This window comes from Aptenodytes patagonicus, chromosome 5, assembly GCF_965638725.1.
Source record: "Aptenodytes patagonicus chromosome 5, bAptPat1.pri.cur, whole genome shotgun sequence".
NCBI classification, from domain to species: Eukaryota; Metazoa; Chordata; class Aves; order Sphenisciformes; family Spheniscidae; genus Aptenodytes; species Aptenodytes patagonicus.
In genome coordinates this window covers 66,423,803-66,451,273 of record NC_134953.1, presented here as the reverse complement: position 1 = coordinate 66,451,273, position 27,471 = coordinate 66,423,803, and the positions used below count along the sequence as shown (strand labels likewise).

Genomic DNA, 27,471 nt, shown 5'->3' with positions numbered 1-27,471 from the left:
ATCACCGGTGTTTGCGATTATATTTAGCAGGCATGAATATTTTTGTTAAATCTCCTGCTCCTGGAATCTTGTGATTACGTGGGAATCTCAGCTTTCCTTCGGAAGAAAGAAAACAGTTGGTTCCTAGTTTTCTGAGAAACCCACAGGGAAAACTGAAGTCCCACGAAGCTGGTAGTCAATATTACTTCAAGAGCATGTAACAAGCCTGATGCACACTTTTTAAACTCATGGTGAATATAATCATGATCCATTGCAATGGATGTGCATAGGTCTGTGCTAACCAGTATTACTGTATTTTAATTAATACTGGGCTGCTGTAGCTGATTAATAAATAATCCGTTTTATCAATCACAGTGAGGGTCTCATTTTCTAGTATTGCTATGCTTACATGCCATGTATTAAAAAAAGTTACCCTAAGTTGTACCTTAGGGTAAGACAGAATAAAAGAAATGTTCAGTTAGAGAACTGTGCTGAAGCCATTCACGTGGGGTTCCTGAGCTAGGATCTAAGGGAAGCTACTTAATCTTATATTTATTGTAAGTCGTGTCTTCTCCCCTAACCAGAGGGAGCTCAGATGACTGAGCGAGCTAGTTGCTTTTAGCTGGCACAAGTCAAGTGTGTGGACCCCAAGGCGAGGAGACACCTTGCTTTGACACCTGTGCTGCAGTATGACAAATGCAGGGCACCAGTGCAAGGGAAATTCGGTGAGCTCCAGTAATATTAATTCATTTCATGGGAATTACGGGCAAAATGCCAGGAAATGCAAATACACCAAAACATACTTTGATAGCCAAGCTATTTACATACTGTGATATCCAAACATACTGTCATATCTGAGCTAATGAATATTGAACATTACTGTCCCATGGAGGAGTGACTTGGAAAAAAAACCTCATCAGTGACAAACGGAGTGACTATTCTGTGTGGTATAATGACAGTTGTGAGTGTGGAGATATCTGTGTGCTCCTAATATTCAAAAAAGCCCCAGAGGCTTATGGAAAAAGCCACAGGTTGGGAAACTGTAGAACTGTAATTTCTAGTCTTGGTCCTATTGGTGGTTTTCCTTACGGTCTTGGACAAGTTGTTTCTGTTTTCTGCTCTTTTCTCTCTCCCTTATCTTTATGTGGTCTTGTCTATTTATACTGTAAGTTTTCCAATACCTGGAGTTATTTCTGGGATGGTACCACAGAATCATTTCTGGATTTGGTCAAATTACAACAAACAAAATTCAATGGGTTTTGGTTTGCTGGCTGTTCACTTTTACTGTGTAACTTATCATCACCCTTAAGTTTTGCCTACCTTATTTCCAGTTCCATTTTTGTGAATAATACATTATAATTCAGTTCTGATCTCTGTCTTGAGTACAGCAGGAGAACCAATCATCTTTTTAAACGCATTAAGGTTGAGTTTGAAGGTCTGTAAAGCCATTATATTCAAATGAAGGCATTTCTAGGGTAATAGCTCAAATAAAACTAAAACGAAAGTTCTCAAAATATGTTTCCAATATCCAGCTCTGTGCAATAAATATTATGCAAGGTGAATGGCTTCTGTCCAAAACTAACATCTCTAATCTTCTGCTAGCCAAAATACACAATCTAAAAGTATGCGCAGGGCATGCTCGAAGCTCACATTTGGGGCAAAGCTCAAAGTTTTCCATTCAGCCTTATCAACTGTTGTGCTTGGAAAAAATAGGGGTAGCTTATAGCACTGTCTGCTGTACCCACTTAAAGTGACCACAAATCTACACAACTTTCTGTCAAAAATAGAGCAAAGGCTTGAGGTCACAGTGTGCAGTAAGTCAAAAAGAAGTTATCTGTATTCTCCCTGGCCTTTGCAAGGCAATGGGTTGGGATGCATGATGGAAAAGCTCAGTATTACATCATGGTTTCAAATAAAGCTATGTGCCTTTTGTAGTCTGATTATTTCCTAACCTACTTTCCCAAATTAACTGGTACAGTGACAAACAAACCGTGAATCCTAAACCATCTCTCACTGCAGAGACTTTAAGATTGCATGGAATCATCTCTCCAGTCGTGGAGACCATGCTGTAGGGCTGGTGAGAAAGTGATATGACTGTTTTCAGTCAGATTTTTATCAGTATTATTATTATTATCATCATCATCATTATCACGATATTTTTTTCAAGGTGAAAAAGCACTGCTTTTTCATAAAGAAAAGTTTGCATTGTACGTTTCTGTTTTTTGAGTCTACTTTTTTAACTAAGATGTTTTCAGCACATATTTTGCATTTTTGCTTTGTAGATGACTTAGAAACAAAAACACTATTTCAACCAAAATTAATTTTCTGGTTGAAACTATTGTATCCAAAGGGATTTTTCATCATGTTTTGTTGGGGGAAAAAAATCAACATGCCTTATTAAACATAATAGTTTTTAAGACGGACATGGTTTTTTTCCCATAGACACTGTCCATTGCATTCATGAAAAGTAGGTGCTTGGAGAGGGAGCAAATTTTTCAGTGAGTGTAAGGTGTCACAACCTTTCCATCTAAGTCAACAGAGGTACCATAGTCTACGAACAGAGGAACGTTCTGTATGTCTCCATGACACAGGGGTTAATTTGGTTCCTGTGGTCTTGAACAGATTTTGGACAAGCCATAATTCAGCATGGAGATACCAGCTCTAAGCATCATAATAGCAAGATGAAGAGGAATTTGTAGATTTTTTTGCCCTCCAGGTTGTCCATCTGCATTAATACAACTGGTACAAAGAAGTTCTATGGATTAGCAGGATACTACATCTTTATACCCTATAGACAGACCAAGTTCTGTTCTCATTTATGCTGGGAAAGGTTGTAGGCTTGTGTTTACATAAGATGAGGGGGAGAAGACAATAATTCCAGTGGGATTAATCCAGACTTTAAAGCAATTTTTTATTAAGAAAAAGGTGTCTTAATTTGCATCAGCTAATGAATTAATCCCAGGGCAAAGAGGGAAATTGGTAATTTCCAAAGAAGTTAAATAGTTGAGTTAAAGACAATAGGGGAACTTAGAGGGTTATCTTGACTAATGACTTACTAAGTCATATAAAAATAACTGGGATTTTAGGTTGTAGCAGCTAACTTGAGTTAAGAATGCACCTATTTTTCTAATGGGCATAGGCCACAGAGAGCAAGATCTGCTTTATTCAGTGTAATCTATGCTAATGAGATAAAAAAAAGTAAAATAAAGTTCAGCACATATGTACTTATTGGACAGTTTCTGTAAAAAGTAAGGGTTAAAGAAACAAGGAAGCCATTCATTTGGTGTCAGTTCAGACATTTGCAGAGTTGTCAGTTAGAAAACAAATATAGAAAATATTAATTTATCTGTTTCACCATCGCTACTGATTAATAGGGATGTTATTAACATATACAACAAGAAAAATAAGTTTACCAGTCGAATAAATACATTTTTTCTTTTTCTTTTTTTTTCTTTATATGAACATGTATATTTTACAAAACCCCATAGCACTATGGGAAATAAAGATCCTTCTACAAAAAGAAGATGTAAGTCAGTGTTACAATAAAGCTTTAGAGTTTCAAAATGTATCTGGGCAAAGAGACAAAATCAGCTAGAAGGCACTACTGATTCACTGAGAAGGTCCAGTTTGTAATTGTTGTTGTCATAACCTCCAATTCGTTCATAAATTATCTCTCTTCTCTATTCCAAGGGATTGCACGTAATACTAATGTGGTCAGGAAGGCTGCAGTAGATTCAGGAGAAAAGAAGCTATGGCCACGCAGAGAGGAGAAGTTATTGATGGCCATAAAAGGCTGGCTGAAGCTGAGCTTGTAGGCTGAGGCTGGGATGGGCGATCCGAATGCGGTCTCTGATCCAGCCGGTTTGAAATCCAAATGGGAGGTTTGACTGTGATGTAGCCATTGGTTATTCTGATATACGAAGGCAACGTGGTGGTGCTAAAAGAAAACACAAGAGAAGGAAATTAAACAGGAGAACCCTTATCTCTACTCTGCGAGCTGTCATCCTACGTGGTAGTAACAACAGCAATGACAATCACAGCTATTATTATTATTTGCATGCATTAGACATGCAGGGAGATCCCCAGGGGCTGGTAAGTATGATGGTCTGGAAACAGCTCTGATTCAGGATGTCCCTCAGCTTTCTGCTGCTGGTAGAATATAACCGAATGAAGGATCACTCTTGATGTATCTGGTTTATTGCACTCATTCTTTTAAGCATACACTGTTGGCCAGCATGAGAGACTGAGATAGATGTGTCTTTGTGCTGAGCCAGGATGACACCATTCTTACATTCTTAGGCACCTTCTTGCCACCAAAGGTCTCAAAATTTGTCACATGTCTTACCCACTGTGGACTGGATACTAAGTCCAGGAGGGGCCAAAAAACATGTCCTTCCCCTGCTCCACAAGCCATAAAGAATTTCCCAGGATCCCCTTACACATCTGATAACCTTAAGCACAGGAGACCAAGCAGCTTCATTTCTCTTCCTGGCTTTAAGACATTTTGGATGAAATTACAATGCCAAAACCAGACTCAGTGCGAAGTTTCCCTGGTTGTGGACTTGCATCAATAGCGGTGTGATTGCTTATTGACTGTAGCTTGAGTTAGTAGTTTGATTTGAACGGGCAGGTTGGAATTCATCATGATTCCCATGATACTGAAGGTCAAAAAGGTCCATTTACAATTGATTTGGAAGTTTCAAGTTGTAACCAACATTTCATAAAATGCTTCCATTGCATCCATTATTGGGTGATCCATAATCCACCAGTTGTCACAGAGCAGCACAACTGAGCATGCAGACTGCGCAAGGTGGATTCTGGACTTAAAAACAAGGCATTCTGCTGTGGAGCAAGGAGAAAAAAAGTTCCCCTGAAAACAAGATGTGACACTAATACCTGCAGATTCTCTGTGTTACTTTTTAAATCTTCTATAAAGGGGATTTGGAGGCACTGAAAATGACCATCAAATAATTTTTTTACAGGGTAAGAAGCTATGCAGGCCTATAAATATTTAGCTATAGTATCTGAGATCTTGACCTTGGAAGAAAAAGGCTGTGTCTTGCATAATATCAAATAAAAGGAACAATACCTTGCTCCAGATTCATGCACAGAAATAGAATTCAGTAGCACATAAGGCTTTTGTCTTTTTCTGTCTAAGCAATAACAAGATAGCTTTTAGCTCAGATGGTTCAAATATGTTGAGTCAATCACAAACTGTGAGAAGATCAGAGTCCACCCAGAAGAGGGGACTGGTTAACACAAATGCGGGTCAACGCAAATCCAGTAGACGATCACTGCACATTACACTTCATCCCGGGTTTTGGGATAATTCATTTCACTTCTTCCCTCATCCTTTTTACTGTCACCACATCTTCTGGGTGGGATAGTTGTTCTGCAGCTAGAAGTGATCTTAACTAATGTGCAATGAATTAGAGTAAAAAGAAAAGGCAGTCTAGAATTAAAGACATGGGGATTGCTTCATGGGAGCAGATAATCCATCTAACCAGTATTAGGTCTTTGACAGTGAGAAGCGGTGCTCATTCCAGAGGAACAAACTGCTGTAAATTCTGAAAATTCTGAAATCAAGCCTTGCTGGAGAAAGCTCTTATCTAAATTCCCATGGTGAGTGATTGGTTTATGTCTTAAACTGATGATACAAGACACAGAGCTTTAGAGCTTCTGCTATATTGCATCAAAACTGCTGCAGTCACTCAATACAAAGAGTTGATCTGGGATAAGCTAATGCTGCTGTTTCAAATTTGTCCAGCTTTTTTGAGTGGTTAATTTAGCGTTGGCAAGAATGATACCAGATTAGGCACTGTCTATCCAAGCTCCTGTAACATACGTCACATCAAGTATGAGTGGCCTTCCCACAGTGAATACAAAGCGTCATTAAAGCATACTTCTGACAAAACTAGGTACTACACGCTCTGAGTAATTCAACAGAAATGTAGTCATGCTCCAACTTCTGATCCAGGTCTCATTTACCCTGTTGAGTGATGCTGTGGTGCACAGATTTGGCAACATTGACAGTGGGATCACACTTTTGGGGTTTTTCCCCTGTACCAGTTTTCCCTAAGGTAAGTATGGGTAGGTGCTTGTACTCATCTTTTGGTCACTGTTTGTCACTTTACACAACTACACAATTCAGCCCTAAATTAAATTTTAAACTGCAAGGAGGGTCTGGTTTTCAATTTCAATTTAAAAAACATTGTCAAAATGCCATGCAGACTTGCAGTTTGGGTGTATCCTGCTCCTGACACATTCTATGGGCTTGATCCTCCAGTGAGATTAAAATGTCCCTTGCGCAAACTGTCTTTCTGCACCTCAGGGATGTACTGTGTGAGCTGTCCGATGGGGGACAAGGGCTGGCCAGGGAACCCGTAAAAGAATCACGAGCTCATTCATCAGCCATCTACATCTAAGGGATTCCTAAAGCAGCCTTAAATCAACTTTTTACATTTCTGTATGTTTCTGTTTTCTAGTCAACTGCCAGAAGTGTTTTGTTGTTTTTTTGTTGATTTTTTTTTCCTCCCTTAAAGACAGGTATTTTTTGGGGAAGAAAACCCTACAGTTTACTTAAAATCCCAGGTTTTCCTGTCAAAAGACCTGAGAATTTTTGACCACTCTTCTCCTGAGTCAGTGAGGTCATTTTCTGTTTTCAAGACATTAGATTTCTATACAGGCTTCCTTGTTAAGATAAATACTGTTAGGTGGGGTTGGTTTTGTTTTTAAAAAACCCTTAAGCGCTTTACAAGAGAAGAACAGTGCGTTTCCATTAACATGTACAAAGCATGCTAATAGCAAATGAATCACAGTTTATCCATATAAGACATTTTCTTAAATGCAACTTTACTTCTAGCATGCTAGCCGGCTGCCAAAGTGGTTTAGAGATATTGAATCCCTTTTACCAAATGCTACAAAACTCCTTGTAAAATCTCCAAGTTTGTAACTAGGCTGTTTCTGTAGCGAATGGGGAGAGAAACCTCTCCAGAAGGTGGTCCACCTCATTCCCGTACAGGTCTCTAGGGGGTACTTACTCTTGCTCGGGGTCTTTCTCTTCCTAGGGGTTACAGAGGCGCCCTAGACAGCCAGGTTAGATTATAACCTAATCTTAGAGGTGGCCGTGGATATTCTGTATTTCAGTCTTTTGTGTCTGATAAAAATATCTTTAATAAAACATTCCACATGATCTGTGGTGAACAGGCAACCACTGGCTCCACTGTTCATACCTCTATTTTTTGCTTCTGTGTATGGGATTGTTTTAAAAATTTGGAAGACTCCAGGTATCTTTTAGCCAAATGACCTGCGGTATCATATTCATGAGCTTGTACTTTTGATTAGATAATAGGGCAGTTTTTCAAATCAGTGCATTAGTCATACATTGTCTTACCATCATTAGAACATGTAAAACTTTCCCCAAAAATGGGGCCCCAGGCAGAGGCTTTGTGAACAGACCCTACCGAATCCAATTACATGATTCAAGTCCTCTGCACTGGGGGCATGCTGAAGCACCTTGATGATTTGGGAGCATTTTAAAACTGAAAAATAAAACAAACACGCATGCAAGCCTTTGGGGGAATTTATGTTCTGGTTTAGCTTGCAAGGACTTTGCAAGGAGCTCACAAACTAATTTTTAGTGTGACTTAGTTTATCCATATAAGCAGGGCTCATCTGACCACAACAGACACCACAGCAGAATCGCAGAAGATAGGACCAGGAGGGACTTTCTGGCCCATCTGTCCCAAAGAAAGGAACAAGATCTAAACCCTTCCTGACATTTATGTATAATTCAATCTCAAAAAAACCCTACAATGATAGCAATTCCAGAGTCTCTGCAGACATCTATTCCAGCATTTCACCATTCCTGACGTCCAGAATTACTGCCTAATGTTTCACCAAATCTTCCTTGCTACAGCACAAGTTCATGACTTCTCCTGTCCCCATGGAGAGCTTTATTCTTTTCCTCAGCAGCCTTTCACGTGTTTTGAAGACTTAACCATGTTTCACCTCAGCCTTCTGTCTTTTAAACAAACAATTCCCTCCGCCTGTCTCCGCAAGTCCTCGGGTGCTCTCCCTCCATCCTTTCTTCTACTCTCCCCTGGCTCTGCCTAGCTGATCTGCGTCTTCTCTGGCGTGAGATGCCCAAAACTAGAAACAGTAGGTCCAGCTGAGATACTGCCAGCCCTATGCTTTGTGCGGTAAGTACCACTGCTTCTTTATTTGCAAAGCAAAAGAAAGTGCATGAAAAACATGCAATCTCTAGGAAGATGGTCTTTTCACTACTTTTTGCCCCCAAAGTCCAAACCACCTTTATGGTCCCAATAACTGCTCTGAAGCTGATGGAAAATTGACGGTGCTCTGAGGGGGTGAGGACTGTCCGAATTATGGTGATATTTCTATATATTTTTAATCTGCTGCCATGCCTCAGTCCCAACACGGTTTCTGTCCAGGGTGGAGGAAGTGACCCTTTTAAGTATAACTTACAAAGTGTTTGTGGATTTTTCTGGATCAAAGGAACTATATAAACACATGACAAGTATTTTTAATAAATGTAAACAAACGTAGACTCAGACAGCCTTTCTTACAATAGCATCTGATGAAAGAAGCTTATCAAGACAATGTGCCAGCATAGACTGAACCCTGAAAAAATGCATGTTTCAATTGAAAACCTAAAGAGCTAGTAAATGGAAAGAAAATTTTTGAGTAAATACAATAATGGCTGTTTTGCGTTTGTGATTTGATGTTAACTTTATGATGGCTAGATTTTTTAAAGTGATATTAAGCATATGCTTCCTGTTTCTTTTCAAACAAATTTTGCTCTATTTTTTTTCCTTTTCATTTAATGAACAGATGTGAAAGGAGTTGATCACGTTATTTTTCTGGTGATCAGAAATAATGTTCTGCTAGTGAAGACAATTATTCTTGGAACTAACCAGACCTATTTATGTCACCAAAATTTATTAATCAAGATTTGAAAAATACATCTGCTTAAAGCACTGGGACCAACCCCTTGCACTATGTAAACAAGCTGGCTGGCAAGAAGTCTGACCACACGTTTGGAAGAAAAGAATAGGTGCTCAACCAAGAGGAAAAAAGAGTACGTTGGAGGAAAAAAAAAATCACACTAGAAATAAGTCACAAGGATTTAACTGTGAAAACCACTAGAGTGACCTCTTAAAGGGAATGTGAAGTCCCCATCTCTTGAAATTTTCATATTATTATTTGATGTGTTTCTGGAAGGGACTCTTTAATCAGCATAGACTCAGTTCCCCCCCAAGCTTCATCTTCATCATTGTCTTCCTTACGGACACTGTCTTTGCAGCCTGAGGGATAAATCCTGCAGGATGCTGAGTCTCCTGGTCCCAGCCTAGCAGGATGCTAAGCACTGCAAGCACATGAGTGCTTCCAGCAAGGCTAGTATTCACATACCTACAACTCAGCACATCCTAAAGTCCTTTGTGGGATCAAGGCCAAGAGGCTCATGCTTTTGCAAGGTTCAGTTCATTAAAAAAAAATAATAATCCAACCTGGATCTGATTAAGGAATCCAGTTTTGGTCCAGAGGAGGCCACTACTTATTTGCAGTAGTGTAGTAAACTGCCTTTGCATGTCTGAATGAGTAAGCAATATCACACGCTGGTTTGTGGCCAACAGAGAAGACAGGGGATGAGCCAAAGAAGAGCCTTATCTCTACTATTTTCCCTTTACCCCAAGGCTATTGGGAGCCCAGATCTTTGGCCATTTTCCACACTGCAAGCATCCACCCTCTCTGCGAGCAGCACAGCCGCAGAGTCGTGGGGAGGCAGCTGCAGCCACGCTATCGATAGAGGGGTCAGGCAACAACATCGGGAGCATTTCAACAACCTGTCACTGTCGATCTGAGCTCTCCTGCTGATGAGACTCAAATGGGAACCATCTTTCCACCTGAGAGGAATGTCAAGCCCTGATCCAGCCTTATTTCAACGCTCTGGCTCCTCTAGAGACTGACAGCGAGCAATTCCCCTCTTTGAAGCGGGCACCTGTGAGCCTCCAACCTCCATGCAGAGGCAAAAGGCAGTGCGTGTCCACTGATAGAGGTCTATTCCCCCAGCCCTGCTCTGTTAGGACCATGTCTGCCACGGCTTATCTCTAGGAGAAAGAAGAGGGTATCAAGGGAAAAGAGGGAAAGGGAAGCATAAGTTTCACCAGGCATTAGCTCTGAAAGGACAGAAAGCCGTGAACAAGCATGGCAGGACCCCGAGCCACACTGTCACCGTCTGCTCAAGCGCAGGAAGGGTGGTAATGAGAAGCAGGACACTGCATGCAAGGATGGGATGGTTGGGGAAGCAATGTGAGACACCATCCCCTCCTGAACACACAGGACCCAAGGCTGTCAGCAGCACCTGCATAAGATGCCATCAAGGAGAATCACAGGCAGTCCTTCAGATGCCCTGGCCTTTAATAGGATTTAAAGGGTGGGACTAATTGTAGCTCTCTCAGATGCAGTCTTATAGTTATTTAACTGTGTTCCCACTATAGTTTGTGGGGAACAAGATGTTTCAAAAGGACAATCCTTTCCCCCCCAAAGGCATGTCTCTAAGGTAGGCGAGATGAGCTGCTTCTGAAGATCTGTCTCTGGAATTCAGGTCTCCTGAACCCCAGCCAAGCTCTAGCCCCAGTGAGGGCTTTGACTGGTAAGGACAGGTTCCTAAACTGGGATGGGGCCACAGGGTGGGGAAGAAGGAAACTGCTGATTCTGCAGCACAAAAAGCAGCGGCTGGTGGGGACACAGCTCCCCTCCTCAGTCCCATAGCAGCTCCCCAACAATGGGCATGGCAGGGCCTGGTGTCCCCTCTTTGGGGTCTTGGCTCTGAGCTTTGACATGAAGGAGGAGAAGGTGGCTTACGTGGCCCAGTGGCTCCAGGGAGGACACACTGGTGTAAGCAGGAGGAGGCTCAACGTTGAAATCCAGCTCAAATGCCTCTGGTGCAGTTTTGACCCCCTCTCTGGATGGGCTATGGGCTTGAAGCCAAGAGATTTGGTTTTTATCCCCGTGTCACCCACCAAGGAACCATCAAAAACTTGTTAAATCACTTTACTTCTATTACTCCCCTGACTCTGATCTGAGTCAAGACCTTGAATCATTAGTGTGACACCACCGGCATTAACCCAACGTGAAGCGTTTTGCAGGCTCTCACTGTGATTTGCAGGTCCCGATTGCCCAGGCCACCTGCAAAATACCTCCGTGATGACAAATTCAGCCCTGGAGTGACACTGACCTGCAGCGAGGCTGAGTGCTTACAGGGGCATCCTAAAGCCACAGGTGGGTCATGCTGTTAAGGCAAAGTGTATAATCCGCTGCGGGGCCAGAGGAAGGGACGGGGATGGGACGGAAAGGGATGGGGGCAGTGGGGACTGCTGCATCAGAGACAGGGGAAAGAGGAGGAAAGCAGTTTGCTGTCACAGCGATGCAGCCTGAGGGTCCCCCGGGCATGGGGACACAGTGATGCAAAGGCGGACACAAGGATGCATCTAGCAGGTAGGGAGGGATCAGGTGAGAAACAACTCCAGCAGAGGCCACGGGCCCTTTTCTGAAGTGAACTTTCAGCGTGTGGGAAAGTTTCCTGCACCTCGCGGTCAGGTTTAGCTTTCCCCCATCCCCAGAGGAGACTGCATATGGCCCTTTTCAACCGCCTGCCCTGAAATCCTTCAGGGAAACCCTGCAAATACAAATCCTGCACCCACACATGTGGCAGCAGCAGAATCAGGCCCACCACTCCTTTCCAGACAACTGCAGAATGGTGTAAAAACACAGAACATTGTAAAAACCAATAACCTTTGAAGCATACCCTCTGAGTAATTACCCCATTCCCATCTAATGACTTAAAGATGTTATATTCCTCTCTGATTTGGCAACAACAAAGATTTCGACCTTATTAAAACCAGCCCATCAGGAAACTACATGTCATCCTTTAAAAAAAGAAAAAAAAAAAGGAAAAAAAAGAGGGGAAAAAAAAAAAGAAATTCTTCAAAATCCCTGTGAACAATAATTCAAGATACTGTAGCTGAAGACCCATGATTTGTTGTAGAGTGTCTGGGTGGTCCCGAGGCAGGAGATGACAACATTAGCTCTTTTCTTTGCCCTTCTAAGAAATGCTTTGATGATTCTCTAATATCCTAAGAATATCCCCCTGTGATTCTGCACTGGGACGAGGCAATCACAGAGCCGGGATAATGCATCCCAGTTTTACCCAGGGCCTGGCCCTTGCTAAGAGGGGATTGCTTAGGGCCCTTTGTTTCACCAGTTCTGCACAGGCGTCTGAGCCAGGATGTATTCATGATAGTCTAAATAGTGATGTGGGCTCAAAAACATCCACAAACTCACCCCCACCCACTATGCACATCTGGCTGTGTACCTGATTTGTATGTGCAATTAAGGCACTCATCATCACGGCTCAAATAACCAAGTACTTGTTTCACTGGTCCTTGGACAGATAATGATTGCAGTTTTTACAGCCAAAGTAAGCAAGAACATCAAGGGTGCATACACAGATGGGCTTAGTACTGTAAATATCTTGCCAGTGATGCAATCTGTGAAGATTTTTGGGCAACCTGCTGATACACAACACGTAAAGAGTTCATTTGGTGGTGCTGCAATCAGGTAGTTTTGAACCAAATCCCAAGCACGAGCAGAATATCTATCTTTTGTCTGTATTTTGCAGACTGCCTGCTCACCAATACAGCCCCACATGCAAAACAATTTGCATTTTGGGGGTGGTCAAAATCATAATCCATATTTTGTGTCTTGGGCTCAACCTTTCAATTAGTAAGAACCAGAATGACTCGGTCTGCCCTCTCCTATGTGCACTCAAGTGTTTGTCTGGCATTGTGTGGGCCCTATGGCTCAAATATTTTTTGCAGATGCACAGAATTAACCATGCATGTTTAGATGTGCTTGGGGAACACAAACAATCATAAAGATGTATATTATTTGACCCTGTCACTTTCTTGTTAAACACTGTAAAAGATACCGACTTTCCCCTCCAGATTTTAAAATGATTTAGAAGAGGCAGTAGTGGGGAAATACCTAAAACATCCTGTCAAATTAAGTATTTTCTCCAAGACTGTTCTCTAAGACACACAATTATTTCAGCTAAGAAGACGCCTGTGCAATGTATTAAGGAACAGAATGAACAACCAATATATAAACTGGCTTGAATGGATGTCCAATATACTGCATTCTTCCATTTGATTTTGATTTTCTTTTTCCTTCTCCCTGTTCTTTTTCCATCTCCACGTAACAGTTTTTCTCTCTGCTTAGTCTGTATCACATTTTTCTCTCTAATTCACTGGGCTCACTTTCCTGCTCACTGCTTGAATTTTTCCAGTCTCTCTTAGTAAGAATAATTAAAGTTGGGTCAGATCTTTGAACCTGTTATTTGGAGCAGTATTGAATTCAAGCTTGTTCCATTGAACAAAAGCACTGGCTTCTTTTTCTTTCCAACAGACTCACTCTCAAAATATAAAAAGGTTCATAGGGCATATCTACCAGGCAGAAATGCCAAGGAAATTAAATTGCTGCATTGCCCACAAGGTTTGGGTTCCTTCTGCTGCTTGCAAAGCAACTACGGTGATACCAGCTGCAGCATAAACTCCTTCTCCCCAAGCACTTCCAAACCCTCTGAAAGCCTGGAGATGCCATCGGTGGCTCATAAAAAGCTGCTTGCTGGCCTGCAGGGCTGGAAAGGCTGCAAAAGCTTTCCCTGCCAGGTGTCATAACCCGGACCCTGAAGGTCTCTGCAGAACTGAGCTTCTGTGAGCATGGTCCGCACCAGGTCTCTACATGGTACCGCTACGTGAGGCATCCCTGACACCCAGCAGCTCTCAGGCAATAGGCTTGGCTCCCTCGCCTTCCAGCACTGTGGGCTCAGGCCCCGGGTATAATGCTTACTTTGTTCAGTTAAGTTATTCAGGAATTGTAAAGAGGAGATCTGAGTGAAATTGGAATTTGGCTTGGCATTTTCATAATTGCAGGAACCCGGCTTTTATAGCATTAAAACCATATGAATTTAAATAAATCCTACTTCTCCTTCATCCCAGTGAGTAACTGGACGTAGACCACAGCTGCCTTTTGGGGTCCTGCTGGGTTTTCAGCACGCAGTGCAGCCCGCGCTGCCCGCAGTGTCAGGGAAACGAATTTCCTCCCGTTTCACTCTACAATGAATCTGTCTTCTTAGATAAACCCGCTACCACAGTATAACTGTGGTTAAACCCCTCTTTTAAACCAACTGCCCACCACAACAGTAATGTCGTTTTCCTCCCTGTTATACTTTTCTTCACTTAATTTCACAGGGCATGAAACTCACTAGTCAGAAGGGAATAGCAGAACCAGAAATAAATCCCATATTCCTTACCTTTTTCCTTTGGGCTAGCATTGACAATGTTGTATGTTTGCACTTCCACTGAATTTTAAAGACATTTCTTTTTCTTTATGGCAACTCAAGTGCCTTCACTGGGAAATGAAGTTTTTCACATTTTATGGATTTTATGTAGCTCTGCTAAGTCTGGAGCTTTACCTTGAGGAACAGCAGATTTGCAATCTTTTGGGGCTGAGATACTGCTAGATACGAAGATCGCTCAAATACATAATAAGTCCAACTTAGGGTTGCAGTGTTTGAGAAGAAGGTTTGTTCTGGCTTTTAGATGGTAAGTGATCTCTTCAACACACCTGTGTATCCCTGGGGCAGAGAGGCAGACAGCCATTAACAGAGCAAGCAGTGTCCTTTCAGAGGTCCCATCTTCAACCCAAACCCAGCTTTTGAGATGACTATTAACTTTTCTCCCTGACGGGTGCAGTGCAAGCAGCAGCAATGGCATGGGTGGGTCTCTGCTGCTTCCATAGCCTGAGCAGTAGGGAAACGTCTTGCTCCTGACCCCAACTGCTCCAAACCTCATGTGCACAGGGGTCCAACATCCCTGCAGGGTCAGTGCTGGCTGTACCAGTCTAGGGAGCAATTCAGTTCGCTCTGAAGAAGATGGGAACAGCCACATTTTGCCAGCTGAGTAGTGCTGTGAGTTAGGAGTCTGAATGTGGAGCTGGCCACCACCCTGCTCGACAGGGAAAACACAACACTTGCTAAAGGAAAAACCTCTGTATCAAGAATTGCAATTTAGGGAGCGCAGGTGCTTTACTACTCACTTCTGTGTTTAAGGAATCCAACTCACCCCGGGCATAAGCCCACTCAGCACTTCTTACAGTGTCTGCAACTGCAGTCAGCCTTGCAAGTTTAACACAAACCACACTCTTCACTCACCCCAAACAGCAGGGTAAAAGCACTACTGTGTATTGAATTTTCTCTGCCTGTTAAACCAGACAACTTATTTTTCAGCTGAGTGAACGTAAAGAGTTTTGTAGAGCTGTATTAAAGTGCATTTCAGATTTAGAGGAATTCCCTTTACCTGAGGGTAAGGGAATACTCAACGCATTTTCCCTTCTTATCTGTTTGATAGGAGCCAGAAACATTTTTTTTTGTGCGTACGATAGACAATATGCCATGAGGAGTCATAGTTAAAGGCTCCAAGGAGCCAATCCTCAGAACATCTGGCCAGTGAAAGCCCTGGATATGGAAAATATAAATGTCAAGGCTCATATTTATAAATTGGAAGGGCCATGACGACATCTGCTAACAAGCTTTCTTCCAGAGCCCATTTGCTGTACATGGTTATTCACAGGCAACAATAAACATGTGCACGGATCACATGTGCGGTCTGCCCTTCCTTTCAGTCACCGAAGGAACACACGCTCCAGCAACACACAAACGCTCTGTTCTCACAACACAGAAATACAAGTGTTTGCAAACCTCACAGCAAAGCTCTTGCATACCAGACCACAGTGGGATACACTGCTGGAATAGACTAAAAATAGCTGGAGAAAAAGCCTTGCATTAACACAGAAGACAGTCAAACTCACTTAGTGTTAACTCTTTCAGTAGAATAAGTGCCCTCCTTTTTTGCCTCGCTCCACAGGAGGCACTTTGTGCTATAGGTCCAGTCCTGAAACTTTATTTTTGTGACTGAGTAGTTGTGGATGGGAATCTCAAGACTCAGATAGAGTCTAACCTATTCAACCGTGTGTCCTGGTTTCGGCAGGGATAGAGTTAATTTCCTTCCTAGTAGCTGGTACAGTGCTGTGTGTCGGATTTAGGGTGAGAACAATGTTGATAACACACCGATGTTTTAGTTGCTGCTAGGTAGTGCTTACACTAGTCAAGGACTTTCCAGCTTCCCATGCTCTACCAACTGAGAAGGCTGGAGGTGCACAAGAAGCTGGGAGGGGGCACAGCCAGGACAGCTGACCCAAACTGGCCAAAGGGACATTCCATACCATGTGACGTCATGCTCAGTATATAAAGCTGGGGGAAGAAGAAGGAAGGGGGGACGTATGGAGTGATGGCGTTTGTCTTCCCAAGTAACCATTACGCGTGATGGAGCCCTGCTTTCCTGGAGATGGCTGAACACCTGCCTGCCAATGGGAAGTAGTGAATGAATTCCTTGTTTTGCTTTGCTTGCATGCGTGGCTTTTGCTTTACCTATTAAACTGTTTCTATCTCAACCCACGAGTTTTTCTCACTTTTACCCTTCCGATTCTCTCCCCCATCCCACCGGGGGGGGAGTGAGCGAGTGGCTGCGTGGTGCTTAGTTGCCGACTGAGATTAAACCACAACACCGTGGTAGCTTAATATTAACATTAAAACAAGCTGTAGGTAAAATAAGCTTGCTCCTACATTTATACCCACAGGCACCTTTTCTGCAGCTTAATGCCAACTGTAGGTGCATTTCTGATGCCTGAGAAATAAAAAATTGTTCCAATGCATAAGCATAAAGGTTTTGCTAACGACTTATTATTGTAGGTGTCTAGACCACAGTTTGCCCCCAACAGGCCCCCAACACTCCTGGCATTGGCCACCATCACAGAGACTGCCCACGAGGCTGCCAAGTTGTCAAGAGAAGGAAAAGCATCAGCAGAAAGAGCCTGGACTGCTTTACGATGTCCATGAATTTAGCAAAGAATCTTGTCTTGTCCAGTCTGCAGTGTTTTTGGCCACACATACATCTGTGTGAAAATGGTAGGAAAAGCAAAGAAGATGAAATAACATGGAGGAGATCTACCTCCTGGTTAAAAAATGAAGAAGGATGCCTAGCTATGTCTCCTACCTACTGCAGCCTGCAGTAATGCCAGATGACAAAGACATGCTAGCTACAAGTGAGACATGCCCCCATCTCAAAGAGGCTCTGCTGAAGGCTATAGGCTCCAAAAGCCCACACTTTCATTGGCATTGACTGATTGCAAAGTGAAGTGCAGTGTTTATATGATCACAGCCCTCCTGCAAGGTGAGCTCAGAGAGGTGGAGGTGAGTGCAGCGGTCTGGGGATGAAGATGGAGATGATGGAAGGGTCCCTTCCTACTCCTTGCTCCAGGGTCCATGCCAAGCGCATGCAGCAAGAGTTAAAAAGGACAGGTAGAAAGAGTATTGGAGAAAGAGAAAATTTAAGCAGAAAATGGAGAACCATGGAACTGAAAAGTTAACAGGTTGTCCAAAATCAAGAGGAGTCCTGGCACTGGGTGAGGAAACAAGACTGCACTGGCTGAGAAACAGCGGAACAAGTGGGGATGTGCATCACAGAGGAAGAGATTATCATAACTCAGCAGCTGCTCCTTCTTGAAATTGAATCCTAAGCAAACATTTTGTTTGTGCTGCATCGGACAGATCTTAAGTGGCTTAACAAAGCTAGCAGTGGTAGGGCTATGTTCAGCCAAAGTCAGAAATACACCAAACTGGCGCAGATATAAATATATAATATAGACTATTTTTACTCAACACATCCCAAATGAAAACAAGAAAGGAAGAGAAAGCTCTTAATAGGTTCCATAAAACATCTTGCATTGTATTTTCAATCTTAATCAGCATTGAGGAGGAAGGAGCAGAAAGTGCTCTTGGATATCCAGTGCTGAAAAATGCCTCACTGTTCAAAAATCCTAGCTTTTGTGTGCTCCAATTTTGTTACTTGCTCGCCTTCAAAAATAAGGATTTAATATTCATGATGGATTTAAATTTCACGAAAATAAAATACCTAATGCATTACCAATAAAGAAGTTAGTTTCATGAAATAAAATTGAAATTATATACAAATTATGTCTCTATTTCCACAAGACTTCTGTGTTCTTTATCTCTAATAATTTTATTTTCAGGTATTTATAGCTTTCATTAAAAGAGGATTTGCGTACTGCTTCATATTAATTGTTCATACTGGTGGTGAGACACTTAAGCAATAGTGAAAGTAAACATGCAAGGCTTTTGCTTATTTTTTTTTAAGTTTATCTGTGTTTGTTTCATCACACAGTGACAGCATGTTATAGAGAACAACAACAGAACAAAGTAATACATACAGATCTTTTTGTGTGTCTAGCAGGTGAAAGTGTGGCTGCACATCTTTTCAGCCCCATCTGGAGGATAACAAATTAACTCTTTGACTTTTCAAGGGGAAAGAAGTTATCACTCACGGCCAGATGACAGAGAGGGTCTATTAGCATGGAGATGCTAGAGTTTTGGACGTGAACGTCAGGACTTCCCATCCGTTACTGCGATGCATGAGAGAGTTGTGTGCTGAGCCCAGGTTTCACAGCTTTAATTAATACGTCCTGTGCACTCTGACCAAGCTGATAATCCAAGAAGCCTCAATAAAAACCATCTAGGGAGGGAGGATATGTCATCACTGTATCATATGTTACAGTCAGGAGATTTACCTCTTATTTATACTGCACTGAGTCATACCGTGCTGTTATTTTACTTCCACTGGAGGGCTTGCGTACTTGGGGCTGTGCAAAGGGCATGATGAAAGAATTGCCAACGTCAGTGCTTGTTTAAAGGAGGCATCAAGCCATCTGCTCATCTTAAAGGGGTATCAAATGGAAACAGTAATAAACTAAGAAGGGGAAAATGCAGTATTCCCCATGCATTGCTCTCTGCTCAGGAGGAGCTGAGGACATCTTCACAGAAGCAAGACTGCATGTTCAAGAGAGGCATGCAATGTGGGGAAAGAGAAGGACCAACTGACGCACTGCTTCACTGTCCAAAATGTCTTCTTCTGGCCATTGTATATCCACCAGAGTTCATAAAAAACTGGGCAAACTAAGAGCAGATTTTAGATCAGTTCAAGATATAAAGGTTCAGCTTCTACTGAGGAACTAGGAGGGAGCATTTGTCCAGGAAGTGTTTTGAGACCACTCAGCGTGACAGAAGGGTCTTCTACCCCAGCTGTCAAACCATGAGATTTTTCTGATGAGTAGATATTTGTGTGCCATGCCCTGGAGACTGGGGGCAGTCACTGATAGAGGGACTGTGAACATGAAAGTTTCCCGAGAAGGAAATCCTGCCAGGAGAACAGCGAAGGAAATGGTAGACAGAAGTGCTAGTGGAAAGCCAAGGGGCCACACAACACAGTTAAGCCCCCAACAGCAATGAGGTGTAACAAGGGAGGGAAGGTGGGACTCCAACACACCTATGATCCTGCTGTTCCTGGCTGCTGGAGCGGTCCCTTTGGGAGACAGGTTCACTATAACAAGTTAGAAAGGTCCTGAAGCTGCATCCTCATCCTTGGTTGAACAGAGGGCAAATAAATGCAACGGTGGCAACTGCGTACTCGGCTGCACAGAGACAGGCCGGAGGAGGGAGTGATCCCCCCTCCCCATGAGCATCAGTAGGCATGCACTCTCTGAGCAGTATCCTTACCAGGGAGGTGGATAGGGTAATTTAAACAAACAAGGCCCCAGTGATGGAAATTTCAAGCTCAAAGCTACCATATGGAGAGAAATCATCTGACCACAATTTACCTGTTAGACTTCAAAAGTGTCTAGGTCTCCTCTAAAGAAAAGCAGTCTTTTCTTTAATGAAGTTAAGTACTGTATTTCAGCACCGTGTGTTGTGAAAAGGAAGCAATTTGGATTCATTTACTGAAATTTACCTTTCAGATGCAGTTAAGTGAAATTAAAAGTTTGTCTGAGTTGACAGCGTTCTGTTTTCCATCACTGCATTGTCTTGAAAGAAAGGATAACAGGGTAAGTGCTTAAATTCCATCCAAACTGATAAGGTTCACTCTATACAGGCACACTTAGTGCAGTTTGTTACACATTGTCTCCCTTCATCCATCACTGGTATAACTTTCTTTTTTTGGCCTAAAATAACTGTTGCTTCCAAAAGAAATTGGTATTTGTGATGTTATTGCATTCATCTGGGGTTGAATAGTCAGCACTGGGCTATCAGAGAAATGCCATTTCCAATTACAGGGGGAATTCATTTCATTTCCCACTAATGGCAGGTTTTGCAGGGCTGAGCTTACATCTGAGACAAGAATTTCTTTTTTTCTCTTCTGATAACAATTCTTTTCCTTGAATTTCTTTCCTGTGCAAGTGAAGCATCTGTGTGTCCTTGGTGTCTTTACAAACACCATCTTCACCCAGATCTCTTCCTCGGCAGTGCGAAGGAACCTCTGAATTTGCCCATTACATCCTAATTCTTTCTTCGCACCACTGTATTTCTCTTTCACATCCCCCAGCTGCCATTGCTCCTTCCAAACCTCACACCTCCTGAAACACCCTCCCAGTTACTAACTTCCCCTCCTCCCTTTTCCCAGGAGCTTTCCTCCCGCCCTGCCTTAGGGCCCCAGGAGCTATAACGCTCCCCCCCCCAGCTGGGAGAGGTTCTCTGTTCTCTTGGGCTGGTTTTGTTTGTAGCCTTAAACCATTTGTCTGCTAGAACAAAGGTGCGATCCTGATTTGGCCTTCACTGACTACTCTGAAACGTCACAGACATTTCTCTACTCTTTCAATTAACTGAGCAGCTCATCATGAAAAGCCAGTGAATGATCTGTAATTAATTATTTATATTACAAGGGGAAGCTTAGCTAACAAACTGTCAACAGGAACAATAACACACTCTGTATGCCAAACTGCAGCCTTCCAGCCCAAGGGTTTTGCCTCCCCTCCCTGCTGCCCTAGCTGGCTTTTGGCTACGGGAGCTAACTAGGGTTTAAGTTTTGTCTAAGTTCAAATTCCTCCCAAAGACAGACTTCAGATCTGCACATTTCTGCAAAATCAAGTAGTTAAAGAAAAAACCCTGCTACTTGAAATCTCCATTTAATTTTGATTCTTGACAAACAATTTCAAACACAAACTGCAGTCAGGCAGGACTTTTTCGTTTTGTTTAGATTTTGGGGAAAGGAGGCAGAAGGGAGAGGAAACCACACATTTCACCAGCATTTTTTATTTTTTAATGGCCTTCAGTGTAGCCGATTACCCAGGAGATCAGCAAATCTTAGCTCTGTCAAAGGGAGAAGACAGAGCTGAAGCTTTCTCATCCTCCACAGCGGTACTAATCCTCCAACACACAAATCTAAACACCGTCCACTCAGGGGTGCCAACTCAAATGCCTCAGCTGTTAAGACAGAACAAAAAGGAAAGGACAATCTCCAAGGTATAACTGAAAGTAAATACTAATAATGATGTGTGACATTAAATGATGACTCATTTTTCACGGGGCCATTTCAGATTGTAGCTATAACCTCAGATCAGACCCGAACGACTGTGTGAGCTGAAGTCTTAGTGGAACCATTAATTATGGATTTCCTGGCTTTTATATGTTGGAGTCAGACCTTTGATGTTCCTTTAAGATTGTTCTCCTGTGTTCATTTCCTTTGTTTCTGTGTTGGTAGCTTAAAAAAACACCCCAAGATTTCCATGGAAGTGTATGAGATAGCCTAGAAATGCGCAGTCCATAAAAGCCCTGCAATTCATGGCTCATAAAGTCCTCTAATCCACGGTCAATAAAGCTTTGGAAAAGAGCCGTATGAACCACAGTCATTTCACAGTTCAATGAGGTTCATACAAGAATCAATAATCTGGTTTAAATTCACGTGGATTTGTCCTCCACCTGTATATTTCTCTTTGACTTTTCAGGTTGAAAGGCAGCTCAAACAGCTGAATTCTGGAGACCTCGCACGGAAACAATGAGTTTTATGTGGCTTTCACTCAAAAGCCGTACCAATGACCTAAATCCCTCTACTTTGTCTTCAAAGGTGAACAAGTCAAGTTTCAGGTGACAACAGGTGAGTTAGGAAACTCAAACTGGAAGAAGAACCATTTGGAAATATGGAGCCATAGCTCAAGGTAATATTATACGCAGAGACCTCAGTCCATATAGAACATGGGGGGGCTCCAATTTAAGTATATGCAAATGCACAATGGATCTATGGGACTGGCCAGGGTGTGAACTTCCTGTACACTGATTATCCTTCAAAAATGAGTGCTAAGAGTCTCACTGTTGAGTGCTGTTGAACATTATTGAGGCAACACAATATAAGTTCACATGCTTCTCTCCTGCACAGGTAACACTCCATTGCCCATATTATTAGCCATCCTAGCTGTTTCCTCCCAAGAATGATCACACTACAAGGTCTAGTGACAGGCACACATTTCTGCTCTTTTCTTGCCAATCAGAAAGGAACCAGTTAGAGAGAACTCACTGTTTATTGCCTTGTGCAAGGTCCAGCTTGCAATTAATGCTGATGAAACCCAACTGCCAAAAGCACAATATGCAGCAGCTGGTTTATGGAAGTTGAGACCCCATCCAATTTATGGGGAAACCAGAGCTGGTTGTGAGTCTCTGATTTAGCTGAACAGTTTGGGTTTTTTGTTTTGTTTTGTTTCCAGGAAAACACCAGAAGTTACTCCAGAACTGTAGAAGCACTAAAACCATCTGAAAGCACTAAGGCAGACTTCCCTTCTTCCAGCCTTTCCTCATTTCTAGGGCTGTGATCTCCCACTAATATCTCCCTGGGACCTTTCAGCAAGGCAGGCGACACACAGCGTCTGGTTCATCACCAGCGTGTTGGGAGCAGAAACTTATGTTTCCTTATCCCAATCTCCATCCTTATGAAATGGAAGTGGAGGGATAAAAGGTTTTCATTCAGATGAAATCTCACAGGAGCAGAGAGCGAATAATTTATCTCTAATCTGGGGAACTACCCTTTTAAATACTTTTCCTAGGAAAATTTCTTACTGAAATAAAACCAGCAAAAGGCACAAAAGTCCGCCAAAGCTAAGCAAGCACCACTGCTTTAAGCCCCCAGCTGCATATTTCCACAGCCAGATCAGGCCCAATATCCAATATCCTTTCTGGATAGATAGGACGGGGGCAGGAGGATTGTGCTTAACTGCCAGGCTCCCACCAGACCTATTTAAGCACCTCACTTGTATGACACATATGGTGAGCTGGACCAGACACCCTTGTGAAATGCTGGGACATCATGGGACACCATGACTTGGCAGCCCCCAGGCAGAAGAAAGATAGAAAAGTCCCTTGTCCTCGAGGCAATCAACTATGTTGAACCAAATGTCTCTTAGTTCATGCTTAAACATCCTCTGTGGAGAGGATCCAACCACTGAACACGCTTTGAGAACAAAACACATGAATCCTTCTTACCAATGCTGGCATTAACCTTAGAAATAGCCTTACTACATTAAGATTAATGTGCACCACCTTAATAACAACTCTTACATCACTCACCCTGAGAATACAATAAACTAAGAAAAAATGAGGCAACTGCTCCATTAAAAATAATGAATAAAAATAAAAAAAATCCCCAAACACAAATATGTGGAGTTTTTTCCTTAGCAAAGGGAGAAGCCTCTGAGAGACTCTGACTCATTTTACTCACAAGGAATTTAGGTGCTATGAAAATGGGAATAAGAGTAATGCTCAAAGACAATCATTATATGTATAGGCGAGCAGCCAGTTCCCAACAGATTATTTCATTCCTTTTACTTGTTAGGAGATCTATAAACATTGTGGCTGTTTATCTGCCTATGACTTGGCCTGGATAAAGGCACTAAGGGCTTTCCCAGTTTTAGAGGTGGGAGAATAAATTGCCCAGGAATCCTAAAAGCACACATCAAGAAGCCCTGGTAAAACATTAAGGCTCTTATTCAAACACCGAATGGGAGCTTTTAACCTCGGACCAAGATTGGAATGGCCATGGAAATGTGCCTACCTCCATTCTCTTCACATAGAGGCCTTAGTTAAGTACTTCATTTTGCCTCAGTTTGCTGTTTTCAATGCAGTCTGAGATGTTAAAACATTTCAGCCCCAGAACACAGTTAAGAAGATTGAAGTCAGATATGTCAGAATCTTAAAAACTCCCAGGAAAATTCTGCATGGTTGGAAAATGGGCGAGTCTTTGGTCTGAAACTGACAGCAAAGATCGGAAAATAATTATTGGAAGAAAGAGGGCAAACACAGAATATTTTCCACTGTCATTTTTTTCCTGTTTTTACTCTGACAAGTCTTTGTTTCTGTATATTTTAAATATTCTAAACAGTAGCTTTTTTCCTCTTTACTTTTAGATGAAACGTGCTTATGAGTCTTCCTCCTAGTTCTTCATCAGGCTCCAAAACCATCACCTCACTCCCTGTCTCTCCCATTTAACCTTTATCCAACCCTCCTTATGGTCTAATCAACAAGAGCTGGGATCTGTAAAGAGCAACTAGTTAGAAGACAGCAGGAAGAGGACCGGGACCATAAAAGTTATGACTCACCTGTCTTCTATCCGAACCCAGAGGTCATTGAACTGCCTCTGGCGATGGTGTTTGTGCTGCTTCTTGTGCCATTTCTTCTGCCTGCCAAACTCTTCCAGCTGGCTGATGCTATCTGGCAACAGGAGGTGAGGAGACAGGCTGTCTTCTTCGTCCATCTGCAGGGGCTTCAGGGAAGGAGACGTCAGTGGGACCTGCTCAGAAAGCTGGACAGCGGGCAGGGCTATTGCTGAGGACCCTTCCAAGGCTGGGCTTGTTTTTGTCATCCTTGAACTGCAAAACACAAATTTAAACATTTGATGAATAAGCGAGGGATCATGCTAAGAAAAAGTGAAAACATAGGACTACACTACTTGGTGGGTGCTCCTAACTGCTAAGAAGGTGTACAAGGAGAAAGGCTTTTGCTCTGGGGCAGCAACTAAAGACAGCAGTGGCATTTCCTAGCAAGCTTTCAAATAAACACTAAACTGAAAAAGGGTGAAAAGGCAATTGATACACTACTGCTGTTTTCTGGCATTTTAATTACTTCTTACAGGCTTTAGAGCCTGCCGTAGGGGACAATGTCACCTCCCCCGCTGGGCTGAAGGTTAAAGAGCAAAACTGTGACTCTCTCTGAGGAAAACCAATACCTTAACTGAAGCTGATCTTAAATTAATGAGGTAACACTAGTTCCCTTCTTTTTTTTTCAACTTTGGATATCATCTGTGGAAAACAAGTCATTGTTTTGACTGCAACAATAATTACGCTTCTTCTTAGGACTGGTGACAGGGAAGCCCAGACTGATGACAGAAGCATGGTCTAATAGCTAGACTGCTGGGATGGGTTATGTGAGACCTGAACTCCAGCAGTTTTTGTATAATGGAGAAATGAAGCAAAAACGGGGGTAAATGACCTGTCCAAAGCCACTTTGAAACAGTACTGCCAGAGCTCTTCACTCCTGTTTGAAATACTACCACCTCTTGCATCTGACTGGAACTAGGCAGAAAAAGGCATTTTATTGTTTTCATCTTCTAGAGTTTCACAAATTTTAGAAAAAAGTCAATACAAACTCTCTCCTTTGATATGTGGCCATGTGAACTTACATTTGTGATCTAAGATATCTGAAACAAAAGTCTAATAAACCAGTACTGACACAAAGTGATTTTTTTCCCCTAACTTCAGTAGAAGTTCCTGTTTGGTCTTAATTGCAAGAGAGGAACTTTTTCTGTCTCTGGGATGGCCCAATGAGTTGTAGTTACAGAATATGGAAGAGAATTAATAGGCAATATGAAGCTGTGATCTGCAAAACTATTTCTATTACATGGATGCTATGACTTTTATGACAGAAACAATTAAAGCCACGTGAAAAGTTTTGCCTCCTGAGTGAAACCAGTAAGACATTTTAATGAAAAAGTAATAAAAAATCCTAAACTTCATTGGTGACAATGTACAAAATGTGCTGCAAGTGAAACCACATGTTTCATTTATGGAACATTTTGTTCTCTTCCAAAAAAGTCACATCTACCACTAATGGCAGCTTTTTTTCTTTTTGATTTTTTTGAAGTCCATTACAATAAAAGTCAAGATGGTCATCTCTATTTCCACTGCATCATGTTTCACCCAAAGGTCCTTCCAATAGCTACCAATAATTAATCGTTGCTACTACGAGACTCACTGGCAAAAACTACAGTAACTTTGTCACTCGTTGCCAACATTAATGAAGTTCTTCAGAGATCACATGACAGATACAGAAAAGAAAGACACGTGTTTAAACTAATTCTAAAATTCTCCAAGGTTGCTTTCATTAATAAAAGACACCAGAAAATCCCATATTTTTCCTCTTTTTCCAAGCATTCAGACTCGCGGTGAGTCCTTTTCAAACTCTTTCATACTCACTCCATGCTCTATTTTACATCACAGAGAGATCTGCTGGTTCTGGATTTTTTTCCCCATTAAGACTTTCTTCCATGATTCATATTGAGGATGAGTTTTCATCAGTGCAGCAACTTTCTTTGAGAGATCTTGGTGCTCTCCAAAGCCTTCAAGACTTCTTAGGCTGTGACATAGGCTCATGGCTGAGGCAAAGCCATCTCCAGACTCATGTAAAAGGAAAGGCTCTCATAGGTTTGCATTGGGTGGGTCCCTCGGACCACAGCAGACAGTTCTTAATTTTTATCCAACCATGATGGTGGATCAGTGAAGTATCAACATGCAAATGCAGCCATTTAACAGCTTGGGAGATAACACAGTGTGAACTTGGATAGGATGGGTTAGGTGGGTAGGAAGGATCTGGACCAAGCATCTACAAACACCATGTGGGTAACGGCAATGGCAGCAGGCAGCAACGGGTAGCAAGAAAGCCCCGGCCTCATTGCCTGCTGCACTTATGCCAAAGCAATGGGAATACAAGCTGGTTGATACTGCTCAAAGACAGCTCTTTCTGGTACTGCTCTGGATACCTCTGCTCTTCACTGTGTGGTGTGAATTCACCCAGGTCTTCCTGCAACCCAGCTGTCCATCTGCACACTGGGGAGAAGAGCACTGCCCTGGCCACAAGGCTGTGGTGGGCAGAAACATGTTAAGAAGGCAAGAGCATGGAGCAGACATGAGAGCCCAAAGTAGACAATGTGATCATCACAGTTGGAACTGAGCTGTTGCCAAGATTTCTGTTTCCATTGACTTTCTTCTCCTTGCTACCGAAACTGCGCCTCGTGTTCTGATCGGTCAGTAACTCCCCAAGACTGAGGGTAGAAGGCTAAAGGTAAGAGCAGCCCCCACGTCAGCCCACATCTGCCAGCTCAAGGCTGGGGCCGCCATTTGGTTCCTTGAATGGTCTTAGAGACATCTGAACACATACTTTCCACCTTTTAACACCTACTATTTTGT

At 42.5% G+C, this 27,471-nt stretch overlaps 1 protein-coding gene across 1 annotated transcript in view; it reads right to left on the bottom strand.

Moving 5' to 3' along the window:
• Positions 1 to 1,097: 1,097 nt before the first annotated feature.
• TRABD2B (TraB domain containing 2B) overlaps positions 1,098 to 27,471 on the bottom strand; it is a 297,330-nt gene continuing 270,956 nt past the window's right edge. Inside the window, exons 6-7 of the mRNA XM_076340249.1 lie at positions 24,610 to 24,879; positions 1,098 to 3,916 (exon numbers count right to left, since the gene is read on the bottom strand). Coding sequence (XP_076196364.1) covers positions 3,694 to 3,916; positions 24,610 to 24,879 — 493 coding nt within the window. The 3' untranslated portion in view covers positions 1,098 to 3,693. The remainder of the gene's footprint in view (positions 3,917 to 24,609; positions 24,880 to 27,471) is intronic.